Source organism: Caretta caretta, chromosome 7 (assembly GCF_965140235.1).
Source record: "Caretta caretta isolate rCarCar2 chromosome 7, rCarCar1.hap1, whole genome shotgun sequence".
In the NCBI taxonomy this organism is placed as follows: Eukaryota; Metazoa; Chordata; order Testudines; family Cheloniidae; genus Caretta; species Caretta caretta.
In genome coordinates, this window is record NC_134212.1 from 120,993,215 (window position 1) to 121,020,947 (window position 27,733).

At 44.9% G+C, this 27,733-nt stretch overlaps 1 protein-coding gene across 3 annotated transcripts in view; it reads left to right on the forward strand.

Moving 5' to 3' along the window:
* SH3PXD2A (SH3 and PX domains 2A) overlaps nucleotides 1–27,733 on the forward strand; it is a 388,224-nt gene that overhangs the window by 44,907 nt on the left and 315,584 nt on the right. For all 3 annotated transcript variants that reach the window (XM_048856158.2, XM_048856161.2, XM_048856160.2), the window contains exon 2: nucleotides 17,521–17,601. In XM_048856158.2, coding sequence (XP_048712115.2) covers nucleotides 17,521–17,601 — 81 coding nt within the window. The remainder of the gene's footprint in view (nucleotides 1–17,520; nucleotides 17,602–27,733) is intronic.

Genomic DNA, 27,733 nt, shown 5'->3' on the forward strand with positions numbered 1-27,733 from the left:
CCTGTTTTCAAATGGTTGCGAGCCCCGTCTTAGGGCTTGTCAGTATGGCAAGCTATTGCGTGGCAAGCCGGGGTGTGAACCTACATTGCACCAGTTTGCTGTGTAGTAACATCCTGGGTGGACACTGTAACGACACTCCCGGATTTTCAGTGCGCTTTAATAATGTCCACATGGGATGTTATTGCATGGCAAGCTGGTGCACTGTAGATTCACACCCTGGCTTGCTGCACAGTAATTTGCTGTATAAACAAACCCTTACACCGGTACAATGCATGTACCCTGGGAATCTGTACTGGTGTAAGTGCATCAGTATAGCTACCCAGGTACATCCGATGAAGTGAGCTGTAGCTCACGAAAGCTTATGCTCAAATAAATTGGTTAGTCTCTAAGGTGCCACAAGTACTCCTTTTCTTTTTACCTAGGTACAAATATCCCTAATATGGATAGGCTCTAAATCTCAGAACAGGGAGAAAGGTAATGGGAGAAATGTGGAAAGAGTGGAACAATTTGAATACTTACACTGAGAAGTGACTGTAAAAATGGCATTGTATGGGGTTCCATGTTACATGTGCCTCCATAATTTCCAGATTAAACATTAATCCATATACAAGTAAAAAATTGTGGGGTTCCCCCCAGCAAGCCCTGGGGTTTGAATGTCTCTCACCAGGTTATTTTTGGGTCACATGTCATCACCAGCAAGAACGATTCCTCAGGCCGTATCTGCCCTTGGTTCCATCTCTGTCACGTTGCTGGCCCAATTTTTCTCTTACGTCTGTAGGTTGATTCCAGGTTTACAATATCTGTGCAACTGAGGGCAGAAGTTTGTCCTGCCATAGCATTTATTCAACAATTCTTAAATAATGCATGAGCTAAAAAAGAATCAAGCTCACTCTCCAAGGGCTTTTTTTGGTTAGTAAAGCCTGCAGATCTGACTTTGAATACAGAGTGAGAGCAGATCTGTTGTATAAGAAGTTGACACATCATCTGTTTCCCTGATAACAGATGCCTGAGTCATTTAAAATTGGATGGGACAAAGAAATCTTGAGACTTCCACTGAGAAACTCTTTGGCTGTTATGGGCTTTTTTAACATTTGGTCTAAATTTTCTTTTGCTCAGTTTCATCTCATTGTTTCTACATCTAGTGTGGGCAGAATTTCACTTATAGTTCTTGTAATCGTCCCTTAAATCAAGTCAGTCCATATTGCCCAACAATCAGTTTTGTTGCTCTGTTCTGAATTTCCTCTGATTTGTCAATATTTTTCTGACACTTTAGTGACTGCATCTGTTTTTATGGGGCCTAATTCAGCACCTGTTGAAGTCAATGAGAATCTTTCCATTGACTCCAATGGGCATTGGCTCAGTCCCAGATAGAAGTCAATTGGAAACTGATTGAAGTCGGTGGAGCTGCACCCAATTTTACCAGCTGAATTTAGCCCAAAGAGGCTGGCTATCTTATTGACTTTAATGTGGTTTGAGTGTCTGTGTGCTCTTTTGAATGGTTAGGGGTTTAAGGCAGTTAATTGTGATCTAAGGTGGGGTTTCAAAAGTGCTCAAGATTGGACTAATTGTTCCTATAAAAAGTCAGTTAAAGTCAGAGGAAGCAGATTTAGGCCAATATTGAGTGTTTGTGAAAATCTCATTCCCTATGGATGCATGCACACAGCTCTCAGAAATTGTCATGGATGTTTTTTCTGCATATTGACTAGTGATGTGAAAATGAAACTCTCACTTTTTTTTTCGTTAAGAAGAAGAAATTCTTATGACCCCCAGGATCAATGTTCTGGAAGAGTTTGGGGCATGAGAGATCAATAGGCATTTGCTTACTAGGATTCATCCCGAATAACAGCACCGCTAGTACACTTCTCCAAAGTTCGCACTGTGGATTTATGTACTTAGCTATAGTCTCAGAGCTTGTCTTTACTCTGTTTGAGCATTGATTTAACTATAAATTTCTAAAACAATGTAGTTAAATTGGTACAACTTTTGTGTGGAGACAAGCCCTCCAAATTAAAGTCACCTGAGCAAGTTACGTTTAATTGCCAGATCATTTTCATACTATTTTCTTGGGGCGAAACCTGTCTGCTTTTGCATTTGTGAGGAATTCTTGCAACTCTCTGACTGCTGGCTGTGTTGACCACCCACTGGTTGAAGAAACACAATCACTGTATCAAAATACTTTAGAACGCAAACAGCCCCAGCGGGGAACCAGGTAGAAGGTGATGTTAAGCCAACAACTTTATTGAAAGGTCTGTGCCTCACAAGCATAATTAGATTCTTGTTTGTTTGAAGATGCAGCCTCTTCCTATCTCTGCTCTGATTCCTTTTCGGAACTGGAGCCGGGCATTAATTACTGAGGCTGAGCATCCAGGTTCCACAGAAAGCCAAATAAACATACAGTCTTGGTATTGGTGTTTGTATTTATTTGTTAACTGGCTTTTTTAATGCTCCATGGGGCTAGAGACGGGCCTGAAATAATGCCTCTTCTTGTGGTATAGCCATTCATAATGGCAGAAGATCTGATCTCATGATATTTTGGCCAAACAGACAGTTCTCTGAGTCATGACAAAGTAACTACAAATACACACACACGCGCGCACACACTCTCCCATCCAATGGAAATACAAATCAGTACTATACCCTGTCTGATTTCCTCCCAACCCCACACACTATGCCCTTCCCATGCGCGCACACACATTATCCCCTACTCATATACACACATACGAATACTGTGTTCCTCATGCATTCCATCCGTAATACGCTTAATGCTCACTGTGGTGAGAGCTCTGTTAAAGACCACGATTTAATAAACCCAGGCCGGGGGCTTAGTGCTAAAAAGGTGGCCTGTGGCAGAGCTGCAGGTTTGAGAAATAGTAGCAAATCACTCTATTTCTGCAATCTGGGCTGATAACTGTCTAACTGTAAGTGGCTTTCTTCCAATACCCAGAGGCTGTAAAGGGGGCTAACTAAGGGCAGGTCTGCGCTTAAAATGCTGCATCTGCACAGCTGCGGTACTTAACTGAAGATGCTCCTGTGCTGACGGGAGAGCCTCTTGCGTAAGTGTAATTAATCCACTTCCCCAAGAGGCAGTAGCTATGTAGCGCTGTCTGCATGGTAGGTTCGGTTGGTATAACTGCATCACTCAGGGGTGTGGGTTTTTTACATCCCTGAGCAACATAGTTATAGCGATATAGGTCTGTAGTGTAGGCGAGGACCTTAGAGCTGCTGATCTGGGGTGTGATTTGGGGAGCCCTGGTGCATGGAAGCTGCGCTAGGAGGCTGACTGCTCCTGGCTGGATTGCCTGGTTGAGTAGGATACCAGCTGGTATTTAATGGAACTCCACTGTGGGTTGCTTATGCAATCTTATTTTGCAACCCTTTTGCAAATAGTGCTTTGTTGCTACGGCTATCATTGTATGTAAATAAATAAATGTGGCTGAGGTAGCTTCCCACTCCGGTTACTACTTGGGACTCACTTATTGCGCCTTTTAGTAGCAATGTCCTGTGGGGACTACAAATTGCTTTAAAAAAATCGACATAGTAGATAAGTAAATTACAACGTTTCACTGGGGGACGCATTGGGGGACAGCTGAAATCTGGGTGCATGTGGGGTGAAGTTCACTTCTGGACACACTTCTGCATCCTCTATTGAGGAATCTAGAGCCTGTTTGCAAAACAGATACGAAAAATCATGGTCTTAATGACAGGTTTCAGAGTAGCAGCCGTGTTAGTCTGTATTCGCAAAAAGAAAAGGAGGACTTGTGGCACCTTAGAGACTAACCAATTTATTTGAGCATAAGCTTTCGTGAGCTACAGCCCACTTCATCGGATGCCACTTCACCTTGAATGGTCCCTCAGAATAAGTGCTAACTCCTTGTGGTAAAGTGTCCTTTTGATCTTGTATTTAGCTGTCCTTTTCCCAGACCTGAAGAAGAGCTCTGTGTAGCTGGAAAGCTTGTCTGTCTCATCAACAGAAGTTAATCCTATAGCATCACCATTAAGAGTAAAAACACACTGCATGAAGGAATATAGTGGGTGGGAAAATGTCGTCTTTTGTATGTTTAATTAAACTGCAAGCTCTAGTGGCCAAGCACTTCTGTTTTTTGAGACACACCCTACCCCACTTGAGAAATAGGAAAAAAAAGGTCATTGAGGTCAATGGAGTTGTGCCCGTTTGCACCATCTGAGAATCTGGCCCACTGTGTAGATGCCCTCACTAAAGTGGTTTGCCTCTGGGGCAGCCGTCCACATACCATAAATGAAAGAGTGTTCTATTGCCATCAGATTCCTTCTTTTCAATCCCACTGCATCGCTGCTGCCGTTTAAAAAGCTAGACGTGTGCAACTTTTATCCATCAGACCCGTGGGACGTCATGGGCTGCTTCTCAGTTACATTTCCCCAGTTGGTAATGGAAACTCAAGCTGTATAGAGAGATGTCTGTGAAACGACATCTGTTCCATCAAAAAGCCAGACAATCTGCACCTGTGCAGAGTCTGCGTTAGCCTGTGTACATTGGACGAGTTTAAAACAACAAAACAATAGAATGAGTAGCCCAGGAGGAATTCTCTCCATTTGTCATGATTTGGGGTGCTTTGGTTGTTCCTTCAAGGCTGTGTCTGTGTCTCAGCTCATCATTCTTCAAACTCAGATGGAGAGAACCGCTCCTCACCCCACATGTTATGGACTGTGTTTGAAAATAGTCTTTCATCGGCACTGGCATTGCCAAGCAGTGGCCCCTCAGTGATGATCCTGCTGAAAAGTGACCTCATTTCATGGCACCAGCCATGCAATCGCCTCTGGTTCTGGGGTTGTCTCAGTTTTCACAGGCTGATTTCACATCTGTGGGTATTTCACAGGTCCCAAAATACCTTTTTGGGGCTTTTGAGGATATATCTGTACAGCCTGCTGCAGCCAACCTCGCAGCCTGGGTTGACAGTCTTGGGTTCCCGGAGCTCATGCTGCTATGCTAAACATAGCTGTGTAGACCGTGCTTTGAAGTTGTACCTCTGACACACCCCCACGTTTCCCTCCCTCCCTCCAGCTTCAGAATCCGACCTCCAGCCTGAGCCACAAAGTCTACATAGCTATTCTTAGCATGATATCGCAAAGCCCTGTGAGCCCAAATCTGTCGACCTGGGCTGTCAGGCTTGTTGCTGTGTAGATGTACTCTTAGATTGTTAGCAAGCTGGAGATGGGTCTGAGCTATACACATTCTCATCCAAAGTGAACTTTCCAAAAGTTTGGAGGTGTTCAGAGACAGATTCAGTCAAAGGCACGCGCCTAGGGTCCTAGCTTCAGCAGTCGTGTGATTCCACCAGAATCTAATCTTAAAAAAAAAAAAAAAAATTAAGCTTGCAGCCAACACGGTTGTAGATAAAACCTTGAAAATCTGACCCAAGTGTAGCTGAAACAATAGACTTGAGAGGACTGACCTGCCCCATGCATCTCAGTGGCGTGTTAACTCCAAGCTCCACTACTCTAGCATTCCCGCCTCTCTGGGAGGGAAGAGGGGCCTCCTTACTACCACCAGTCCTAGTGTGGGGCTGGGACATTGCTAGGGTTGCAAGTCTCCAGCATTATGTGATGTGATGAAACCTCCAGGAATACGTCCAACCAAAACTGGCAACTCTAGATTGCATGGGGATGGAGCCACAGCAACCCATGTCATGGCATGACTAGGGTCCCTGATTGTCTTAATCCGGTGCTGGGGCAATCAGATGTCCCAGTTTGAGCCCATTAGAGAGAGAGGAGGTGGATAGGTCCACCCAATGAGATTTGGATCCTGATACAAACTTCCCAAAAGTCAGGAGGGTTTGGGTCTAGGGCTCCAGGTTCAGGCCAGCCTCTAGCTTTGCCACAATGCACTGAGGCAGCATTGCACTGTTAATGTTGTGTGTTGGTAGAACTTGTGCTGTGGGGCTAATGTACAAAACTAGTGACAGCTTTAATGAGGCCCAGCATCAGAAATTTCCATCCTGCTCTTAATACTGGTCTAGCAATGGCAAGAAGAGCTCTGTAGTATAAAAGATTTTATCTTGTGTTGAGTAAACCGGCTGTAAGAGAGGACGGGAACTACCATCTACCCTCTTATCACTGGGAGCCCATCTCATTGGTGCTAGAGATTGGCAATGATGTGAGCAAGAAGGTGGCTACCAGTACAGATGCCATCTGTATTAGAATGTCTATGTGCACGTATAGAACAGCTTTCTGCCAGGGATCTCAAAGCACGCTACAGACCTTGATTATGTTTGTCAACACACAAGAACATAGGGATTTCCATGCTGCATCAGGCCATCTAGACCAGGGGTTCTCAAACTTTTTTTTTTTTTTTGCTGGGCCCCCCTTTGCAAATATTTCAGACTTCGATGCCCCCCCCCCAAAAAAAAGTGATAGCAAATTACTGTACATACTCATAGGAGCATACTCATGGTATTGCCACCTTTACTTCTGTGCTGCTGCTGGCAACGATGTTGCCTTCAGAGCTGGATGGCTGGAGAGTGGTGGCTGCTGTACCCTCCCTCCCCTTGCCCCCAGCAATATTTTTCTGCAGCCCCCCCCCCCCCCCCATAGCCTTGCGACCCCCTTTGAGGTTGGGACCCCCGGTTTGAGAAACGGTGATCTAGCCTGTCCAACTAGCCCATCACCCTGTTTCTGACAGTAGCCAGTACCTACTGCTTCAGAGGATCCTGCAAGAAGCTGTGTCCTAGGCAGCTATGGAATAACCTTCAGCAGGTATAAGGACTAGTTTCCCCATTTTACAGATGGGAAATCTAAGGCACAGGGATTGGAGAGATTAGTTCCTGCTGAAGTCAGTGGCAAAACTCTGAGTGACTTTTTCAGTGGGAACAGCAACTGACCCTGAGTGCATTGCCCAAAACCATATAGGAAATCTGTGGCAGAGGTGGGATTGAGCCCTTGCTTCAATTGTTAGCCCACACTTCCTCCAGTTAAAACTTATATTATGCATAGAGGCATTTCTCTCTGCGAGAAGTTATAGAACACTGCTCTGAGCCAAATGATACAGCTTTATTAACCCATCTTCGGTGCTGTGTACAGGGGGCCAGTTATTGTGTTGTTTTGCATGTGGTGTGACCCCCATTGATTTTTTTTTTTAAAGGCTCTTGGAGGGCAAGTCAGCACAGAATTTGGCCCCAGATAACTTGCTACAAGGCAATGAAAAACTTGATAGAACTATTTAGATACTTTCTGCATGCTCTGTGTACCATAGCTATACTTTCGTGTCCAGAAGATTATCAGTAATGAATATTTAGCATCATTAGTTGTACTAAAAGTTAATTTCAGCTTCCGAAGGGCTCTCATCTTGGTCCCATCATGCTATCTATCCCAGTCACGCATAAACCACTCCAATCCCACTGTCACCAAAGTATCATCTACTGAACAGCTGATAGAAAAAGCAGTAGCATGAAAGCTGAAGATGTCACATCAAGGCACTCTGTGGATTTGTGCCAGGGAGAGCTGGATATTTTCCATCAAAAACACGTTTGATAGTAAAGTCAGAACCAGGCCGGTGACAGTTGAATGTATACTTTACTTACACTGTAGGAAATCACCTTTCCTCCTTATTGCGCTTTGTAGGCAGCAAATAGTGCTTAATATCCTTATTTTGGTATCCAACAAGCAGTCACTTATAAAATTCCTCTGTGAATATACGGTTCAAGATGCACCTGAGAACGTAGGAGCACATCCAACACAACCACTGCTTCTTGCTGGAGGCTTTTCCAATGGTGCTGTGGCAAAGTCCGCTACCAGTAGAGGTGCTGAAGAAGCCCAAGACTTATATAGTACTCAAGAGGAAGCAGACACTAGGATCCTTCTGCATGCTGTATGTGCCAATGTGGCTTTTGGCTCTCTTGGTGCCAAAGGAACCATAATTAGGTCACCTGATACAGATGTTTTTGTCCTTACTGTTCACTACTTTCCTAAAATGGAACACACCGATAAGAACAAGTGAATTGAAACAGGCATCATTACAGTTGACAAGTGTCGCTTCATACCTGTGCATGCAACTTGTGATGTATTCACTCCTGACTTCTGCAACATACTTCCTGCTGTAAGCCCATTAACAGGAAGTGACTCTGTGCCAGCCCTGGCTGGTGTGGAGGGGAAAAGTCTGTGTTATATGTTGTCAGAGCACAGGGAGCTCACTGCTTCACAGATTGGTCAAATAGGGAGAGGGTGATGGACAAGCTGCAATTTCTGAAGCCAGGAACTTGGCTGTATGACCAGAGCGAGAAAGAAAAGGAGACCCACAGAGACCTAAATTGCTTGCGCCTCAATGTGTCCCTCAAAAAAGTACAAGTCACTGGCCAATCTCCCTTCCTGTGAGGACTGTTTTGAAGAGCATGTCATAAGAGCATCTTGCCAAACAAAGATTTGGATGTCTTTGCACATAGGTAAGCCAGATATTGTATCACCATTGCGACATGGATGGAAAAATGTGGATGAGAACTACTTCCTGTATTCTTCAAGGGCCTGATGGCTTCTGAGCATCTACAAGATCTTATTTGTGCCTGTACCAATAGGGGTCACTGCACAATCAGCTGTGTGTGTGTTCAGAACGATCTTCCCTGCACAAAACTGTACATGCTAAAGCAATGAAGACTATGGTAACCACACACTCTCGACAGAGATCATAATGACGAACAAGATGGTGATGATGATGATGATGATAATGATGTAGACTAAAAATGTCCCCCGTGCTGTTACATATCAAGGATATCTGTACACATTTATTATTAGATTTTGTTTTACGCTTTAGATTGAGGCTTTGAGAAATCCAATTTTATGTCTTGAAATACCACATAGTCATTAAACTAGCAGAAACTAATGCAAATATTTCAAAGTGGTAATTTTAACATGTTGATGTTGTCATTGTTTATTCCCATTTCTGTGGTAACAGCCTGACTTGACAGCTCCACATCGTACTTCATCTTAAAGTAGCATCATAAACTTTTGAATGATGTATGATGTGCATGTGTGTAGAGAGGGTACATTAAGTCGCCCAAGCGGGTGGTGTCTGCTGCTGGCCTAAAACCCAGTTTCTCTAAAAATACAAGTTTAAAGTGGCTCTTTGTGCCGTAGATTATTCTAATTATTGTAGCAAAGGCCATGTCACAGACCGTGTTCCCTCTAATTTTTCCCACGCATGTGTGGAATGAATTTTGTTCTGTGCACCAATATGGAAGTGATTGTGCTGTAGATTATTCTAATTGTAGCAATCACCTCCATATTGGCGCACAGAACAATATTCATGTGGTGGGGGTGGGGCTGAGGGTTTTGGAGTATGGGAGCGGGGCTCAGGACTGGGGCAGAGGGATGGGGTGCGGTGGGAGGGAGAGAGTGAGGGCTCCGGCTGGAGGTGCGGGCCCTGGGGTGGGGCCTGGGATGAGGGGTTTGGGGTGCAGGCTGCCTGGGGGCTACAGTGGGGAGAGAGGACACCCCGCATTTCTCTCTCCCTGCAGCAGCACCTGGGCTATGTGGTGTGGGGAGGCTCCTCTCCCCCAGCCGCGGCAGGTCTGTACTGGGGCTGGGTTGGGGCGAGGAGAGGGGCACTTCTCCCCCAGCCATGGCAAGTCTGGGGAAAGTCCATGCTGGGGGAGAAGCGCCTCTCCACGCTGTAGCCCTGAGCCCCTGTGTGTGGCTTAATAGGCAGCTGTGCATCTGCGCAGCTTAGAGGAAATTTAGGTCATAGATCAGGATTGGAGCCCATTGTGCTTAGCACGGTACAAATCCAGACACTAGGATGACAGTTCCTGCCTTGAAGAGCATATTACAGGTGGGGCTGGTAGCACTGCGTGCTATTAAGGTTGCCCGACACTTTCTATTTATTATAAGACCCTGCTTTCTGTTGCTTATAGCTCCTGTGTGTGACAGGACTGTACGCACCATCCCCACAGAGTGACTGAGCCTGCTCCAGCCCGGGGCTATAGGGTGAAGCCTGACTTTCACTGTCATAGCTGCTCCCAGCTTCTGTGAGCTGGGGTGGGGCTGGGCACTGGAGCTGAGGGCACGAAGCCTGTCTCTCCTGTGTTCTCAGTGACCCCTCAGACTCCTAGGCAGTGTGGAGAGGGAGGAGGGACTGGTTAGGTGGGGAAGCTGGAATTGGTTGGGTAGAAAGGCTGGCGCAGGGAGCCAGGTGGGGAAGGGAGGCTGGACCTGTGCAACCTTAATTTGGCCCCTTTGTGCATGTGAAGAACATAGAATTAGTGAAAAGTTTGGTTTAAATAAGTGGCCTAGCATTGCACAGGAACTCTTTAGGGATGGAATCCAGTTCTCCAGGGCAGCATTCAACTACCTTAACCAGGATGCCATCCTGTCTCTTCCTGCAATCCCGTGACTCCTTCACTACACACCTTCCAACTTCTGCACCAGATGAGTCGGGCGCCCATCAGACAACAGCCTCTATTACTACACAACCCTGATTCATCCCTACAGCATGGCCATCCTGGGTCCTGTGACAAAAATGCTAGGGGTTCATGTAATCAAAGACTGTACTATAATGCATATGCACAGTAGGGTTGAAGTAAGGTTGCACAAGGAAACTTAATTCTGGTATTTCCTATCTTATGAGTGCTTGACTTGGCAACCTCAATAAAGTTCTTTTTAACAGATTTTTTTTGTGTGTAATGTACCTTTTTTTGGGTAGTAAATAAAAAAATGACCCTTGTGGTCCCTTCTAACCCTATGCTTCTAACACGAAGGTTTTGTTGCATGCAGTGTACATTCATAAACCAGTCGGAGAACACTTCAATCTCTCTGGTCACGCAATCACAGACATGAAGGTCGCTATCTTAAAACAAAAAAACTTCAAATCCAGACTCCAGCGAGAAACTGCTGAATTGGAATTCATTTGCAAATTGGATACTATTAATTTAGGCTTAAATAGAGACTGGGAGTGGCTAAGTCATTATGCAAGGTAGCCTATTTCCCCTTGTTTTTTCCTACCCCCCCCCCCCAGATGTTCTGGTTTAACTTGGATTTAAACTTGGAGAGTGGTCAGTTTGGATGAGCTATTACCAGCAGGAGAGTGAGTTTGTGTGTGTATGGGGGTGTGGGGGGTGTGAGAAAACCTGGATTTGTGCTGGAAATGGCCCACCTTGATTATCATGCACATTGTAGGGAGAGTGGTCACTTTGGATGAGCTATTACCAGCAGGATAGTGAGTTTGTGTGTGTGGTTTTTGGGAGGGGGGTGAGGGGGTGAGAGAACCTGGATTTGTGCAGGAAATGGCCCAACTTGATTATCATGCACATTGTGTAAAGAGTTGTCACTTTGGATGGGCTATCACCAGCAGGAGAGTGAATTTGTGTGGGGGGGTGGAGGGTGAGAAAACCTGGATTTGTGCTGGAAATGGCCCAACCTGATGATCACTTTAGATAAGCTATTACCAGCAGGACAGTGAGGTGGGAGGAGGTATTGTTTCATATTCTCTGTGTGTATATAAAGTCTGCTGCAGTTTCCACGGTATGCATCCGATGAAGTGAGCTGTAGCTCACGAAAGCTCATGCTCAAATAAATTGGTTAGTCTCTAAGGTGCCACAAGTACTCCTTTTCTTTTTAGTGTACATGTAGGTGCAAAAGGCATATTCTGCATCTGTGCTAAAGGCTTAAGGAACATCCAAACTGACTGGTTCAAAATTTTAGTCACCATTTTAAAAACTGTATACGGGCTTCCCAACCCTGAAAAATCTGTTTGCTTCCCACACTGCGGACTGAAGTGTTTCAGAAATTCCAAACTTCTCTGCTATGTAGCCTTACAATAGCAAAGCTGCAGGCCTGTTTGCAGTTTCTCTCTCCTGCTCCGTTCTTGTGAGCTGGCTGGATAGTGAAATATCAGAGAGATGGTGCGAGATGCACAAGTGCTGGCTCTCAAATGTCTACACAGCAGCTCGGTCTGATTCCTGCCCTGCCTGCCTTCAGAACATTTGAATGGGGGACAGTTCTCCATATCTGTCAGGCACTTCCACTATTGCCATGTGCCATCCTATTGTGTGTCTATTGCAATTGCATTTGCATGGACTCAGGCTCCAAAGGAGCTCTTTCTTCTTCTTCACCTGAATCATTTTCCTCTGGGATATCATTAATCATTTTCACAGCATCCAATTTTAATGACCCTAGCAGAAAATTATGAGATGAGCTGGGGAATAAGTAATGGGAGAAGAGCCTGCCTTTCGTGCAAAGGTTGTCGGTAAAGCCAAGGCTGCTAGGACTGGATAAATGGCAAGCTGAGATTCCTGTGGGAGGGAGAAAGTGATATTTGAGGCTTTTGAAACCTCTAGAATGGCCTTTTAAAGTCTGTAGTTTTACTGAGTTCCAGCAAACATCTTTTCCCCATTGTTTTAAACGGTGGTTTCCCAAGAAAAATTTAATTTACGCAGACAAGCAAAACATCAATAGTCATTCCAGATTTACACCTGTCTGTCACAGACAGCAGAATTAGATCCCGTGCAGTTCTAGCTAATTGGAAGCCTGCATGATTATTTAAGGTGCTTTTCTTACCCACCTGCTAGGATCTACCAATGCAATAGAATAAAACAAAACAAGCCTGCTAGACTTCCCGAGACTTTGAAATTCAAAAGATTTAATTTCCATTTTAAAGACTATTAATGAAATCCTGGCTTCACGGAAGCTTTCCTCCCACTGGGACTGGGATTTCAACATACAAGCTTTTCAGGGCAGGGACTAAGCCTATACAGCAGCTAGCAGGATGAAGCCCTGATCTCAATTGGTGTCCCTAGGCACCATCGCAGCAGTGTATCTCCCAAGTAGCATGGGCTACTATGAACACATCAAACATGTCCTCTGTTTTCTACTGTCTTCTCATAGAATATCCAGTTAAATCTAGGGTCTCAGTCCTTCTCTTCAAGATGCTCCATGGTCTGGGCCCAGGATATCTAAAAGAGCCTAAACCTTCGAGATAAGGACAGTGGCCAACAACTCCTCTCCTCAGGGACAATGGAACTTTGTACCACAAGGGTGAAGCTTGTCTGGGCAGGAGACCGTGCTTTCTCGGGGCGGGTCCCAGACTGTGGAATGAACTCCCCAGGATTTACCACAAATTTACCCTGTGCAAGGTGCACTTCCCTGATCTGCCTTCTCTTACATAAATCCAGAGTAGGGGTGGACATATTTAAAAACAAACAAATAAACGTAACCTTAACAAAATGTTCCACTGCACGCAAAATTTCTCTCCCTAGAGAGGGGATGAGAGAGACGATAAACTACATTTGATAATGTTAGTCACTCACTCAGTGCTTTGCTCAGAGGCGCTCAGATATCACTGTGATCAGGGCAGCTTGAAGACCAAAGCAGAATAGAACTTGATAGAATAGATTTGTGAAACAAATAACAAGTAAAACTAAAACCCACGTTTATTGTGAGTTCTACGTAGAGGTCTCAGGAAAATGAAAAAATATTTAAAAAACCTTGAGATTTATGGTATTTCCATGTTGTTTCCAACTTTTGAAAAAGGTACAAACTTGCAAGAAGAGAGTTAGGAAATCTCACGTAGTGGGTTTTTCGTATTTGACTAGGCCTATTTTATGCTTATGAGCCACTTTTTGAGAACCCCAATTAAGAATTTATTTTGCATACAAATCAGTTTGTACCCACCAAGTACAGTTCTGAATCTTGTGTGTTTTCTGTTTGTAGCCATTCCCATTGAACGTTTTCCAAAAGTGGCCTTTTTGTAGAAACTTGATGGAAAACTAAATTTCTGGGTTGCGAAGTGCCCTGGAATGAAGTGACAAACATTTTTGCACAAGAATCTTGGGGAAAAATTTGTTTTTGTGCAGCTTTGGCTTTAAACCTGGCAAATACTCTCCTCACGATACCCATGCTCTGGTGGTTTGTCTGTCTATCTAAGGTCCTTGGATGGCCCTCATTACTGTAATGTCTGAGTCCCTCATACTCCTTAGTGTATTTAGTCTCCCAACAATCCCCATGAGGCAGAGCTGTGCTATTATTCCTACTGTAGAGAGGGGGAGCTGAGGGATACAGAGGCTGAGTCATTTGCACTCAGAAAACTTGTGACAGATCTCCTGGGTCTTAGACTAGTGCCTTATCAGTGGACCATCTTTCCCCTATAGGGGAGAGACACTGCACCGCCTTGTCAGGATCTGCCATCAGCCTTTTTCACTTGGTACCGTGTCCAACCTCACATGGGAGTTGAACATGGTAATAACGGATGGGGATCCTTGGTTAAGAAGACATCGGACCGCTCCCCCTCCCATCAGGGAAGAAGAAAGGGGGGGAAAAAAATCCCACTATGATAGTTTGTTCAGCCTTTTCTCTGAGGCCTCTCCAGGGAGCTGAACGCAGTACCCCTTATCTTTTAAAAAGCATAAAGGCAATTATCTAACCACAGACCTTTGCAAGGCAGCCTGATGTAGCCAGGGGCAGGGACCAATGCTTATCCAGCCATGATCTCTGGAGATACAGAACTTCACACTTGCACAGACTGAAAAAGCAAGAGTTCCTGCTGTTAAGCATTTGGGCTGCGAGACAGGAGGAGATGCAGTCCTGCTCCTTCCATTTCCTCTACCAGATCCTTATCTTGTGTTGGTAGATGAAGTCTGACATTTACTTTAAAGACACAGTAGTGGGCCACACCGTGCATTCCGTTACACTGGGGCTCATTTTTTTTTCTACATTTGTGTAGCTGGAGGCAAGGACGTGACAAGTTAGGAAATCATTTTTTTTAACCATGTTGTGGTGAACCAGAGGAACGGGGTTAAGGAGGGCTTTTGGGCCCAGCTAGCCCTGCCCTGTTATATCTGCAGCTAATGCCAGGCCTGGGGAGGAGAGAAAAGGAGGGAGCCTGACTCAGTTGAGGCTGACCAGCAAAGAGGGAGGAGCTAGCTCTCGCCTTGCCTGAGGGAAGGAGCACTAGCCTGCTGACTGAGGCAGCCACCAGAAACCAAGCAGTGTCTTCCTGGCAAAGGAGACAGAGAGAGAGGCCTCGGAGCACCCAGCCTGAGAGGAACCCGGGTGACCAGAGCACGGGAACCTTGTGGGTGTTCCGACTCCACCAAACTGATGACTGCCCTGGCCGGAGGAATCTGGGAGGACAGTAGCAGGATGCCACCCAGTGCCCACGAGAGGGCACTGGTAGGAGACAAGGCACAACAGGAACTTGGACCATAGGCGCCACGCCCCAAACTAGAGGGGCAATGGTAGAAAGTAGCCCAGGGCAGTAAACATAGATTCCATGCTGGGAGGTCCCCTGCTCAGGGGTGACTTACGCAGGGTCTTGCATCTTGTGTCATCACGTTCACTGGTGTGAACTGGGTGCAAAACGCTACCATTCCCATCTGGCTGTTTTACAGGTGTAAATGATATCTGCAGGTACAAGGCAGTGGTGAATCCATCTCCCAGTGTATAATGTACTGTAGAGTTGAACTGTATCACATGAGGCTGATTTGGGGCTGTATTGGGTCCTCTAGCCTGCAGGGTTTGTACAGTTGCAACTCCCTAAAATGAGTCTGGTGGAGATTCTTTTCATAGATTGCACACTCAGAAGGGATCACTGTGGTCATCTAGTCTGACACCTCTGTAACAAAGGGCACAGAACTTCCCCCAAATAATTCCTAGAGTAGATTTTTTTAGAAAAACGTCCCATCTTGATTTTAAAATGGCCAGTGATGGAGAGTCGACCACGACCCATGGTAAATTGTTTCAATGGTTAATTACCCTGACTGTCAAAAATGCCACCTTATTTCCAGTCTGAATTTGTCTAGCTTCAATTTCCAGCTATTAGACCTTTCTCTGATAGATTGAAGAACCCATTATTAAATATTTGTTCCCCACAAAGATACTTTGGCTTTGTCTACACTGGCACTTTCATCATCAAAACATTCTTCGCTCAGGAGTATGAAAAAACGCCCACCACCCTCCCCCGAACTAGAAAAGTTTTAACAATGAAGAAGTGCCAGTGTGGACATTGGTAGGAGCCACACTCCTGGTGATGAAGCTACTGCCCCTCATTGGAGGTGGTTAGAGACTGTAACCAAGACATCCTGTAACCATGGTTTTGTTAAGTTTAAATAGACTCAAGAAGCGCAATCACTGTAAGGCATATTTTCTAATCTTTTAATCAGTCGTGTGGCTTTTCTCTGAACTCTCTACAATTTATCAACATCCTTGAATTGTGGGCACCAGAACTGGATACAGGATTCCAGCAGTAGTCACACCAGTGCCAAATACTAGAGATAAAACAACCTCTCTATTCCTGCTTGAGATTCCCCTGTTTATGCATCCCAGGATGGCACTAGCTGTTTTGGCCACAGGGTTACCCTGTGAGCTTATGTTCAGCTGATTATCCACCAGGGTGAAGTCCCCCATTGTGTAAATACGGCCTGCATTCTTTGTTCCAAGATGTATACATTTACATTTAGCCGTATTGAAATGCATATTGTTTTCTGGTGCCCAGTTTACCAAGTGATCCAGATCGCTCTGAATCAGTGACAGTGACTTGTCCTCTTCATTATTTACCACTCCGCTATGAGTGTGTTATCTGCAGACCTTTTTATCAGTGATGATTTAATATTTTCGTCCAGGTTACTGATAAAAATGTTAAACAACTGGGGACCAAGAACTGATCCATGTGAGACCTCACTGGAAACAGACCCACTGAATGCTGATTCCCCATTTATATTTACATTTTGAGACCTAGTAGCTAGCCAGTTTATAATCCATTTAATATCTGCCATATTAATTTTCTATTGTTTTAGTTTTTTAATCAAAATGTCCTGCGGTACGAAAATGCTTCTCTGGGGAGAAAAGTTTGGGTTGCCTGTGAAGGAGATGGGGAGTAGTCTGCAGATCCCTGGTTTTGGGGGAGAGCAGCAGCCCTGGAATGTGCCAGTCCCTCCATAGTTATAGCTGTCCTCCACCGCTCTGTGGGAACAGGACTGCCTCTGGAGCCAGGCTGGCACTATTCTCTCTGCACAAACCTTCATCTCCAAGGTGTGCAAGGACAGTATGGCAGGTGACTCCAGCATGGCTCCTCATGTGCCTCAAATGGGGGCATGGGGCGCAATGTAGCTGCTCTCCTGGCCCCTTCTCACTCCCACCACCAGCATGTGCCCTGGGCCCCGACAGATTTGGGGCAGAGGGGGATGGAAGGAGTGTGCCAATATTCTAATAAAGCTTTAAACCCAGGCAAAGTAATGTCAATAGGAGTTACTAACGTGGATTGGTGGAAGACTGTGCTCTATGCTATGTTCTACGGAGCATTCTCCCGAGAAGCCTATGAAAGCCCAGGGTGAGTTCAGGACAGAACTACAGCTTTAATTTAGACTAACTTTGAGTTTGGTGCTGTGTTTCTTCCAGTGTGCACGTGGGACTAAGTGGTATTAGACTGTCAAACTTATTAAAGATTGGAAATCATCTCCTTATATAGACACACACATGGGTCCTGACTTTTCTGCCTTTGAACTGCAGCCAATGCTTTAGGGCTCCTTAGGCACTGTGTTGACATTTTTCTTTTCTTCCCCCGAACAGGTATATATCATAAATGTAACATGGTCTGACTCAACTTCCCAGATCATCTACCGGAGATACAGCAAATTCTTTGACCTGCAGGTAACCGTTCATTTTACTTACTGGAAATATTACTTGTATCAGTTTGTACATTTCCACACCGTCATAATAACATTAAATAAGACTTATATAGCCTGTTGCATCAAATGATCTCAAAGCACTTTGCAGATTCTTCACAGGATGTGAGATAGGTAAATCCAGTATTATCCTGCCTGTTTTATAGAAGGGTTAATTGAGCCATTGAGAGGTTAAGGCCCAGATTTGTCAAGAATGGCTTCTAGTTTTGGGTGCCTAACTTCAAACCTGTTTTTCAGAAGTGGCTTGCTCGAGGTCACACAATGAGTCAATGGTAGAGGTGGGAATAGAAAGCGAGTCCTGACTCCCAGTCCCCTGTTCTAACCACTAACCCATCCTCCCCTTCCGGAGATAGGCACAAAAGCCAGGAGTGCTGACTTCCACGGTATGGAGAAATGCTACTGCGGCACAGCTGCAACTCTGCTGCTGTAGGGTAGACGCTTACTACAGTGACAGAAGGGTTCTTCCATCACTGTGGCAAATTCAGCACTCTGAGAGATGAAGAATTTTTCCATTGACCTGTTTTCTTCCGCTGAGGTGTCTACGTCAAGGCTTAGGTCAGCCTAACTACATTTCAGAGGGCATGACATTTTTCACAGCCCTGAGTAATGTAGATAGGTCGACCTAACTTTGCAATGTAGACCAGGCCCCAGTCCTCTGCTTTAAACACTAGAACATGCTTCCTCACTGTATTCATGTCTCTGCATTTTGATGTACTCTGCCATTGCATCATTGTCTCTCCAGCAGCAGCCCGTGTTGGTGTGAAAATGAACTTTGCTTTCCAGTTACTTGTATGTTTTCCCAAATTACAAAATTCAGCATTGGCTCCAGTGATTAAATTATTTGCTATGCTGTTCCTAGGCTGTTGGAAGACTAGTTAGAGAGCTCCTGCTTGGTATCCTAATTAGCAATAATCCAGACCCACTGCTATCTTTCTAGACAGCTAGAACATAATTGGCTGGGGTTATAAGATCACTCTGAAGTGCACTGGTTGCTCTAAGAAAAGGAGGACTTGTGGCACCTTAGAGACTAACCAATTTATTTGAGCATAAGCTTTTGTGAGCTACAGCTCACTTCATTGGATGCATTCAGTGGAAAATACAGTGGAGAGATTTATATACACACAGAGAACATGAAACAATGGGTGTTACCATACACACTGTAAGGAGAGTGATCAGGTAAGGTGAGCTATTACCAGCAGGAGAGCCGGGGCGGGGGGAACGGGACCTTTTGTAGTGATAATCAAGGTGGGCCATTTCCAGCAGTTGACAAGAACGTCTGAGGAACAGTGGGGGGTGGGGAATAAACAAGGGGAAATAGCTTTACTTTGTGTAATGACACATCCACTCGCAGTCTTTATTCAAGCCTAAGTTAATTGTATCCAGTTTGCAAATTAATTCCAATTCAGCAGTCTCTCGTTGGAATCTGTTTTTGATGTTTTTTTGTTGAAGAATTGCCACTTTTAGGTCTGTAATCGAGTGACCAGAGAGACTGAAGTGTTCTCCGACTGGTGTTTGAATGTTATAATTCTTGATGTCTGATTTTGTGTCCATTTATTCTTTTACGTAGAGACTGTCCAGTTTGGCCAGTGTACATGGCAGAGGGGCATTGCTGACACATATCACATTGGTAGATGCGCAGGTGAACGAGCCTCTGATAGTGTGGCTGATGTGATTAGGCCCTGTGATGGTGTCCCCTGAATAGATATGTGGACACAGTTGGCAATGGGCTTTGTTGCAAGGATAGGTTCCTGGGTTAGTGTTTTTGTTATGTGGTGTGTGGTTGCTGGTGAGTATTTGCTTCAGGTTGGGGGGCTGTCTATAAGCAAGGACTGGCCTGTCTCTCAAGATCTGTGAGAGTGATGGGTCATCCTTCAGGATAGGTTGTCGATCCTTGATGATGCGTTGGAGAGGTTTTAGTTGGGGGCTGAAGGTGACGGCTAGTGGCGTTCTGTTATTTTCTTTGTTGGTAGTAGTAGCTAACTTCTGGGTACTTTTCTGGCTCCGTCAATCTGTTTCTTCACTTCAGCAGGTGGGTATTGTAGTTGTAAGAATGCTTGATAGAGATCTTGTAGGTGTTTGTCTCTGTCTGAGGGGTTGGAGCAAATGCGGTTGTATTGTAGAGCTTGGCTGTAGACAATGGATCGTGTGGTGTGGTCTGGATGTAAACTCGAGGCATGTAGGTAGCCACGGCGGTCAGTAGGTTTCCGGTATAGGGTGGTGTTTATGTGACCATCACTTATTAGCACCGTCACACTTGTAGAAAGCTCATAGCTCCAAACTTGTATCCAAGCACTCCTGAATGTTGGGAAAATGTTGATCTATTTCTAAAGCTTGTGGTTTGGGCCTGTGTGTATTTAGAATACTAATAAAGTCCCTTCTAGCTAGCGTCATGGATGTGCACAGCCAGCCGCAAACTTCAAAGCCGTGTCACGATCGATGATATCAACCTGTTTGTCATGCTGAACCTTCAAGAAACAGATTCCTCAAATTTTGGGTGGCCAACGTGAGATCCCTTAAAGAGGCCTGATTTTCAGAATCAGTTCCCTCTGAAGTGTCTGTAGTTGGGTATCCCAAATCATTAGTCACGTTTGAGAAAAGCAGGCTACAGTGCTTTAGGCTTCAGAGGGGTAGCCGTGTTTGTCTGGGTCTATAAAAGCGGCAAAGAGTCCTGTTTCAGAGTAGAATTCACCCACGAAAACTCATGCTCCAATACGCCTGTTAGTCTATAAGGAGCCACAGGACTCTTTGCCGCTTTTATAGTGCTTTAGTTTTTCAACCAGAAGCTTGACCTTTACATAGCAAGTCCCATGACCCAAATTCCTAGTTTGTGATACGGATGAAATGAAATGGAATGAAGGTAGAAAAGGGAACATTCATCATCTTTCCTATGTTTCCTTTTGCATTCCCGCCCCTCGCCACACCCATTGACTGGGTTGAAGTGCGTAGACTGGTCAGTACCAAAGCCATAGACAATACATCCCAAGTGCAGTTGGTTCTCTGTGGCTGATGTTATGCTTGTTCACTGATGTGCAGCTTTCTGTGTGTATTTGTATTAGAGTAAGGGTCATGGCCAAAACAGTTCTTTTTCTTTCTTTCTTTCGTTCTTTCTTTCAAGCTCCAGTTCTGTTTTCATGTATATATTCTTCTGGGTCTCCTGGCTTTTCCTGGTGGGTTTGAAAAGTTCCCATCAAGCTGAAGTTATCAATGGGGTTAGTGTGTTGGACAGGAAATGATGTCTCAGTCAGGGAGAGTGAGTCCTGAAAGGTCCCATTGATAAGTGCAAGTGCCTAGCGCCAGTGAAAAAACTCCTGCTTGTACAACATGGCTCCCCCCCACTAGAAAATATTACAAGAAAGGAATGAAATTCCCTTATTTAACCCTTGTCCCTCCCAGGGATTTTGGGAGTCGCCCTTTGTGCCAATTGGAAGGGCACTGGTGTACACAGAAATTTGCAGCATTCCTTAGGAAGGAAGGAAGGAAAGCATCTCCAGTGATTAGAGCACAGGGTTTGAAGTCAGGTGACCAGGATCCTTATTCCAAATCAGCTAGCAACTCTCAGGGCAAGTCACTCACTTCTCTGTGCCTTGGTTTCCCCATCTGCAAAGCGGGGGCAATGATGCATGCAGGCTATCGTAAGGTGCTTTGAGATCTGTGGGTTAAAAGCATTACTGGAGTGCAGAGTATTATTGTTATTTTATTCATATTAATGAAGCTGGACTCCTGGTGAAAACGGACATTACTAATTCCATCAGTGAAGAGACATGCACTGGACCCACTTCCCTCTTAACATCTTTCATTAGCGTTCTGTGAACAGCTCAGCATCAGGGATTTAAAATATTAAATGCTCCTGTAGTGGGTCTGAGAGGGGAGTTAGAAAGGCAAAGACAATAGTGGGGTTTCATGGGATGCCCTCTCACAGCCACTAACTCCTCACTTTATCTGTGGTGACTCTCCTAAGAGAGGGCAAAAATCCATATAATCAGCACAGCATGCAAATAAAAAAAAAAGGAGGACTTGTGGCACCTTAGAGACTAACCAATTTATTTGAGCATAAGCTTTCGTGAGCTACAGCTCACTTCATTGGATGCATACTGTGGAAAGTGTAGAAGATCTTTTTATATACACACAAAGCATGAAAAAATACCTCCTCCCACCCCACTTTCCTGCTGGTAATAGCTTATCTAAAGTGATCACTCTCCTTACAATGTGTATGATAATCAAGTTGGGCCATTTCTAGCACAAATCCAGGTTTTCTCACCACCCCCCTTCCCCCCCATACACACACAAACCCAGTCTCCTGCTGGTAATAGCTTATCTAAAGTGACCACTCTCCTTACAATGACAGGTTTCAGAGGAACAGCCGTGTTAGTCTGTATTCGCAAAAAGAAAAGGAGTACTTGTGGCACCTTAGAGACTAACCAATTTATTTGAGCATGAGATGAAGTGAGCTGTAGCTCACGAAAGCTCATGCTCAAATAAATTGGTTAGTCTCTAAGGTGCCACAAGTACTCCTTTTCTCCTTACAATGTGTATGATAATCAAGGTGGGCCATTTCCAGCACAAATCTAGGGTTTAACAAGAACGTCTGGGGGGGGGAGGGGTAGGAAAAAACAAGGGGAAATAGGTTACCTTGCATAATGACTTAGCCACTCCCAGTCTCTATTCAAGCCTAAGTTAATTGTATCCAATTTGCAAATGAATTCCAATTCAGCAGTTTCTCGCTGGAGTCTGGTTTTGAAGTTTTTTTGTTGTAATATCACAACTTTCATGTCTGTAATTGCGTGACCAGAGAGATTGAAGTGTTCTCCAACTGGTTTATGAATGTTATAATTCTTGACATCTGATTTGTGTCCATTTATTCTTTTACGTAGAGACTGTCCAGTTTGACCAATGTACATGGCAGAGGGGCATTGCTGGCACATGATGGCATATATCACATTGGTAGATGTGCAGGTGAACGAGCCTCTGATAGTGTGGCTGATGTTATTAGGCCCTGTGATGGTGTCCCCTGAATAGATATGTAGACACAGTTGGCAATGGGCTTTGTTGCAAGGATAGGTTCCTGGGTTAGTGGTTCTGTTGTGTGGTATGTGGTTGCTGGTGAGTATTTGCTTCAGGTTGCGGGGCTGTCTGTAGGCAAGGACTGGCCTGTCTCCCAAGATTTGTGAGAGTGTTGGGTCATCCTTCAGGATAGGTTGTAGATCCTTAATAATGTGTTGGAGGGGTTTTAGTTGGGGGCTGAAGGTGACGGCTAGTGGCGTTCTGTTATTTTCTTTGTTAGGCCTGTCCTGTAGTAAGAGACTTTTGGGAACTCTTCTGGCTCTATCAATCTGTTTCTTCACTTCAGCAGGTGGGTATTGTAGTTGTAAGAATGCTTGATAGAGATCTTGTAGGTGTTTGTCTCTGTCTGAGGGGTTGGAGCAAATGCGGTTGTATCGCAGAGCTTGGCTGTAGACGATGGATCGTGTGGTGTGGTCAGGGTGAAAGCTGGAGGCATGTAGGTAGGAATTGCTTTGTGTGTATATAAAAAGATCTTCTACACTTTCCACGGTATGCATCCGATGAAGTGAGCTGTAGCTCACGAAAGCTTATGCTCAAATAAATTGGTTAGTCTCCAAGGTGCCACAAGTACTCCTTTTCTTTTTGCGAATACAGACTAACACGGCTGTTACTCTGAAACCATGCAAATAAAGAGGCTTTGAGTGTGTGAATTACATTTGGGGTGAGGAATGCAAGTTTCCCACAGCCCAGGGACTTCCCCCCCATGTAGTCACCCCATGGCCACCGTTTGTGGAGTCACTTACACCTATGCAGAGCAGGGTTGCTACTTCAGCCTGTTGTAACTGCCCTGGGTATCCTTTTTGGTTAGTGCCCTCCTGTCGTTTGTAGCTCCGCTCACCATGCCTACCCCTCTCCACGCTGCTGCTGTGGAGAGAGATGCCACAGAGTGGTGCTTCGTAGCACACAGAGGTTGGAATGTCCCCCAGCGTTGCTCCCCCTGCAGATTAATAGCAGTGGTTCTGCTGCATAGTGGACCTTTGAGTTCCCCTCAACGGTTGCGGGATTCACCTGATAGGGAGATACGTGGTGCTGTTGAGATGGGACAATAAGCTCTTTAGGGCAAGGACTGTCTCTTTTGTTCTCTATTTCTACTGCGTCTAGTGCAATGGAATTCTGGTCCATGATTGGGGCTCCCAACGGCCACTGCAATTAAATAAACAGATGTTAAGATCCTCAGAAGTGATGAGCAAGATTTTAAATTTGAAACAAGTTTCAGCAGCCTTCCTGGAACAAGGAAGGGATTTAAATGATATCTGGGCCTGAGCTGCAAAATCCAACTCTAGATGTCAATCCCCAGTTTCCAAAGCAAAAGCTCAGGTGTGTCTGGACCTAAAGTTTTGGTCTGGATCACAGGGCAGGCTGTGGGAACACTACCTGGTTCGTGATGAGCAAGGCAATAACTCCAGCGTCCCCTTCCCTTTGCACAGGCCCTGGGGGTGTCTAGGAGGCTGACCAAGCTGGAAGGTGGGGGAGAAGTCAGACTCCACACTCAGGGCCATAGGGCTGGGCTGATCCCTGCACTGGGAAGATTTTATTGTGTGCTTGCTGAGCATGGTAATGCTCTTTTGCATAATCAAATAAATTTACTCCTCCCCGCATACTCCCTACTTCACTATAAACAGAAAATCAAGCGTGCACTCAGTGGTCTAATGCAAGCTAACTCAGAGGCACTGTGTGTGTCCCAAACAGCTGGAGTTTTCTGACAGACAAGCTTGTCCCATCACGTCTGCACTTCTGGACTTTGCTGTGCACCTATATGTGTTTCTTTTTGCTTCTGAATGGACGTAGAATAACAAGAAAGGCTTGTAATGACTTAATCAAAGCTGCAAGGGCTGATGTTGACAGTGATACCCGATAGCACTCGAGGGGCAGCCTGCAGAGCTGCCTGGAGGAGGAGAAAAAGGAATACAAATAATTAATTTTGTGGCTATAATTTTTTGTTTCTTTTAAATAGCCCACCCTTTTCCAGTTGCAATCTATATGGGCAACAACTGGGAGGTGGTAGATACTGTTTCTCCTAAATACTGTCTAGCAAACCCTCTTCTTCAGCCCTGCAGGTGCTAAGAGTCAGCCCCAGTTCTGTTACACTGATGCAAATCCCAGGTAACTTCCGTGGAGTTACTCCAGATTTTTGCGGGTGTGAGTGATCTGAACGAGGGGTCAGACTCTCTTCGGGAAAATGAACAGGGCAACATGTTTATACTTGCTGTGAAATTTAAGAGCTGGAGATTGCTGAATTGAATCAGAGAACGGGTGAATACCATTTAAACTGGTACCTGTTCTGTGATGCTTGATAAAATAACTCCTCTTCCCACACTTCCAGCTGAGGGCTGGAGATGTATAAAGTGGGGTTTAAATTAAACGGTGCAGTAATCTCCTGATTTAGTTGGTGACAGAGTCCCATCCAGTGGTGACATGGATCATGGCAGCAGAATATGTGCTGGGCTTGACGTTTCAGTAAATGGGATCAACAGTATTGATTAACTCAACATTCGATGGTGTTATAAAGTGCTTGTCTTGTCTCATTATCTGTTGCCTTCCACTTTGTGGAGTCACTTACACTTGTGCAGAGCAAATACAAAATAGGGGCTAAAAGTGCTACTATGTCAGAATGGTAGCATTGGACACCCACTTTGCACAGAAGTCAATGACTGCACAAATGCTACCATTCCAAAATAGGAGTATTCTTACCCCCGCTTGACATTGGCTGCATGGGTGCGAAAGGCTATTCCGCAGGGTGCAAGGTAGCAGAGAATCAGGTATAAGTTAATGTGAAAGTGGCATTAACTTCTATGGATTGGCAGTCAGTGTGTGAACAAAATGGGTGTAACTTACTAGGTACTGCTCAGTACGGCGTAGCGTTATGTGGGGACTCTGTGCAACTCCTACTGATTTCAGCGCAAGCCCCTTTCCACTTATATCAGCACTGGGTTTGGTCCCACCAGTGTTTGGGATGGTGCGAGGCATGCACTTCTGCTTCTCTTGTACACATTTGGTTAGTGATAGGCCCCTGTTAGCTCCTTTGGTGTTTCTTGCACACCCGGTGACTATCAAATCCATGCAAGATATCCTTAAGATAACATACATCTGTTTCACATTCAGTCTTGGCACTATGATTTCCATCACTGCTGAATGTGGTCCAGACACTTTCATGGGAGATTCTTCTGCTTACTCCAAGCTACATTTGGCCTTTTGTGCATGGGCTGGGGGAAATGAATACCAGCAGAACAGCTCAAATAGCAGAACAGAAGGAAAGGGCCAGATGCGAGGGTGTCTGTCTTTAGGCTGCATTAGAACATGTGCATCAGGGATCGGTGTGGATTTCCAAGGGCTTCCCCTTGTTTGTAGTTCTAAAATCTAACTGGTTTGGGGAGGCAAGAAGTGAGCATTCAACTTCAATGGTGGAATGACCCACCAGCAAAGCACCACTCCGACCAGATTAAACATGGACCTGACTGAAGTGAGTTGACTGTGGCGGAGCGAGGGTCTTTCATCAGATTTCATTTTCTCCTGGGTGAAGTTCACACTTAACAGCCCCAGTACCCGATACGGGGTAGGCTCCTCCAGAAGGATGAAGACATCTGTTTGTAGCAAGCCCTAACCTTTCACCTGGAACGTGAGTAATTAGAATCCACCCAAGGTCTCCCAGCGCTGCAAATTGATTCGCTAGTCATTGTAATAGGATATGGGCATGTGTTAGTAGTTCACCCATGCTACACTCCCCTAATGTTGGCCAAATGAGCTTTTTGTAGTAATTATAATACCTGGCGTTTCTACAGTGCTTAATGTATTCAAAGAGCTTTATAAGACCTAGAGGTTGATTCTTCATGGCCTTATATCTGGTGTAATCATTGTGCAAAATGGGTGTAAAATGCTGCTCATGCTGGAAGTGGGTGGGAAATTCTGATCTGCGTGCATTTGACGCTATGCAGGCGTGTCAATGATTATACAAGCTCTAAGGCAGTGGAGAACCGGAGCCTACAATTAAGTAAGCCTCCTAACACCCATGTTAGATTGGGAGTTGTTATTAACCCAGTTTTGCAAATGGGGAAATTGCTATTCAGAGGTGAGTCTCAGCTGGTGTAACTCTTCTTACAGGCCATTCCATGTGTAAGTTACACCAGTTCAGGCTCCCTTAGATCTTCAACCACACACCAGCAGGTCACATAAAACACCCTCTTACACGTCACCTATGAATTTGGCCCAGTGAGCCTATAGGCTCTGTTCTGATCTCACATGTGTAAATGGGATCTTTTGCCTTCTGTGGTTAGTGGAGTTGTATTATATCAGGGTATGACCAGATCAGAATCTGGACAGAAGGATCAAATGTCTGCTCTCAAATGTCTGGACTTTCCATTGATTTCACTAGGACCTGCCGATGTCAACTGGAGATCAGAGTTTTTGCCCTATATATAAGAATCCTTTCTTGCAGTATTGAAATGCACCCCTCTCTGGGGCAGTGAAACACAGCAGCCATTTTTAACAGCATGCAGTTACGCTACACAACAATCGAGGATGTGAAATGAAGAAGAATAAAATGCCAACTGAAGGCGCAGAAGGAATGTTAGGTAGGCAGGATGACATTTCCCAGCACAATTACCCCACATTGACATTTTTTGGCCACAAAGAGACATCTGAAAGGTCAGAAGTTTGAAAAGACAAATAAATAAATCTTTCTTCAAGCATTCACTCTGCAGATCAGTTTGCAGAAAATATGCGCTAGATTCAGTCCTGCTGATATAAGCTGGTTTTCCTCAAGTGGCACAGAGAGCCAACTCCCTGGCTACTTAGACCATTTTAAAAAAATAAAGAATTTTATTAGCAAGATGGAAGCGCTTTAGTTGTTTTCAGGCTGAATATGAAACATCAGGAACTTCATTTATTATTCCTAGGATCACCCTGATTGTTTATAGAGCAATAATAGAGTAACTGAGCACTAAAGATTGCATTAAACAAAAACTTACCCATAAAAACTATAATTGCAAACTGTAACTCTGTTCTTTTTACCTAGACAGTGATTAATCAGCAGAGCGCCA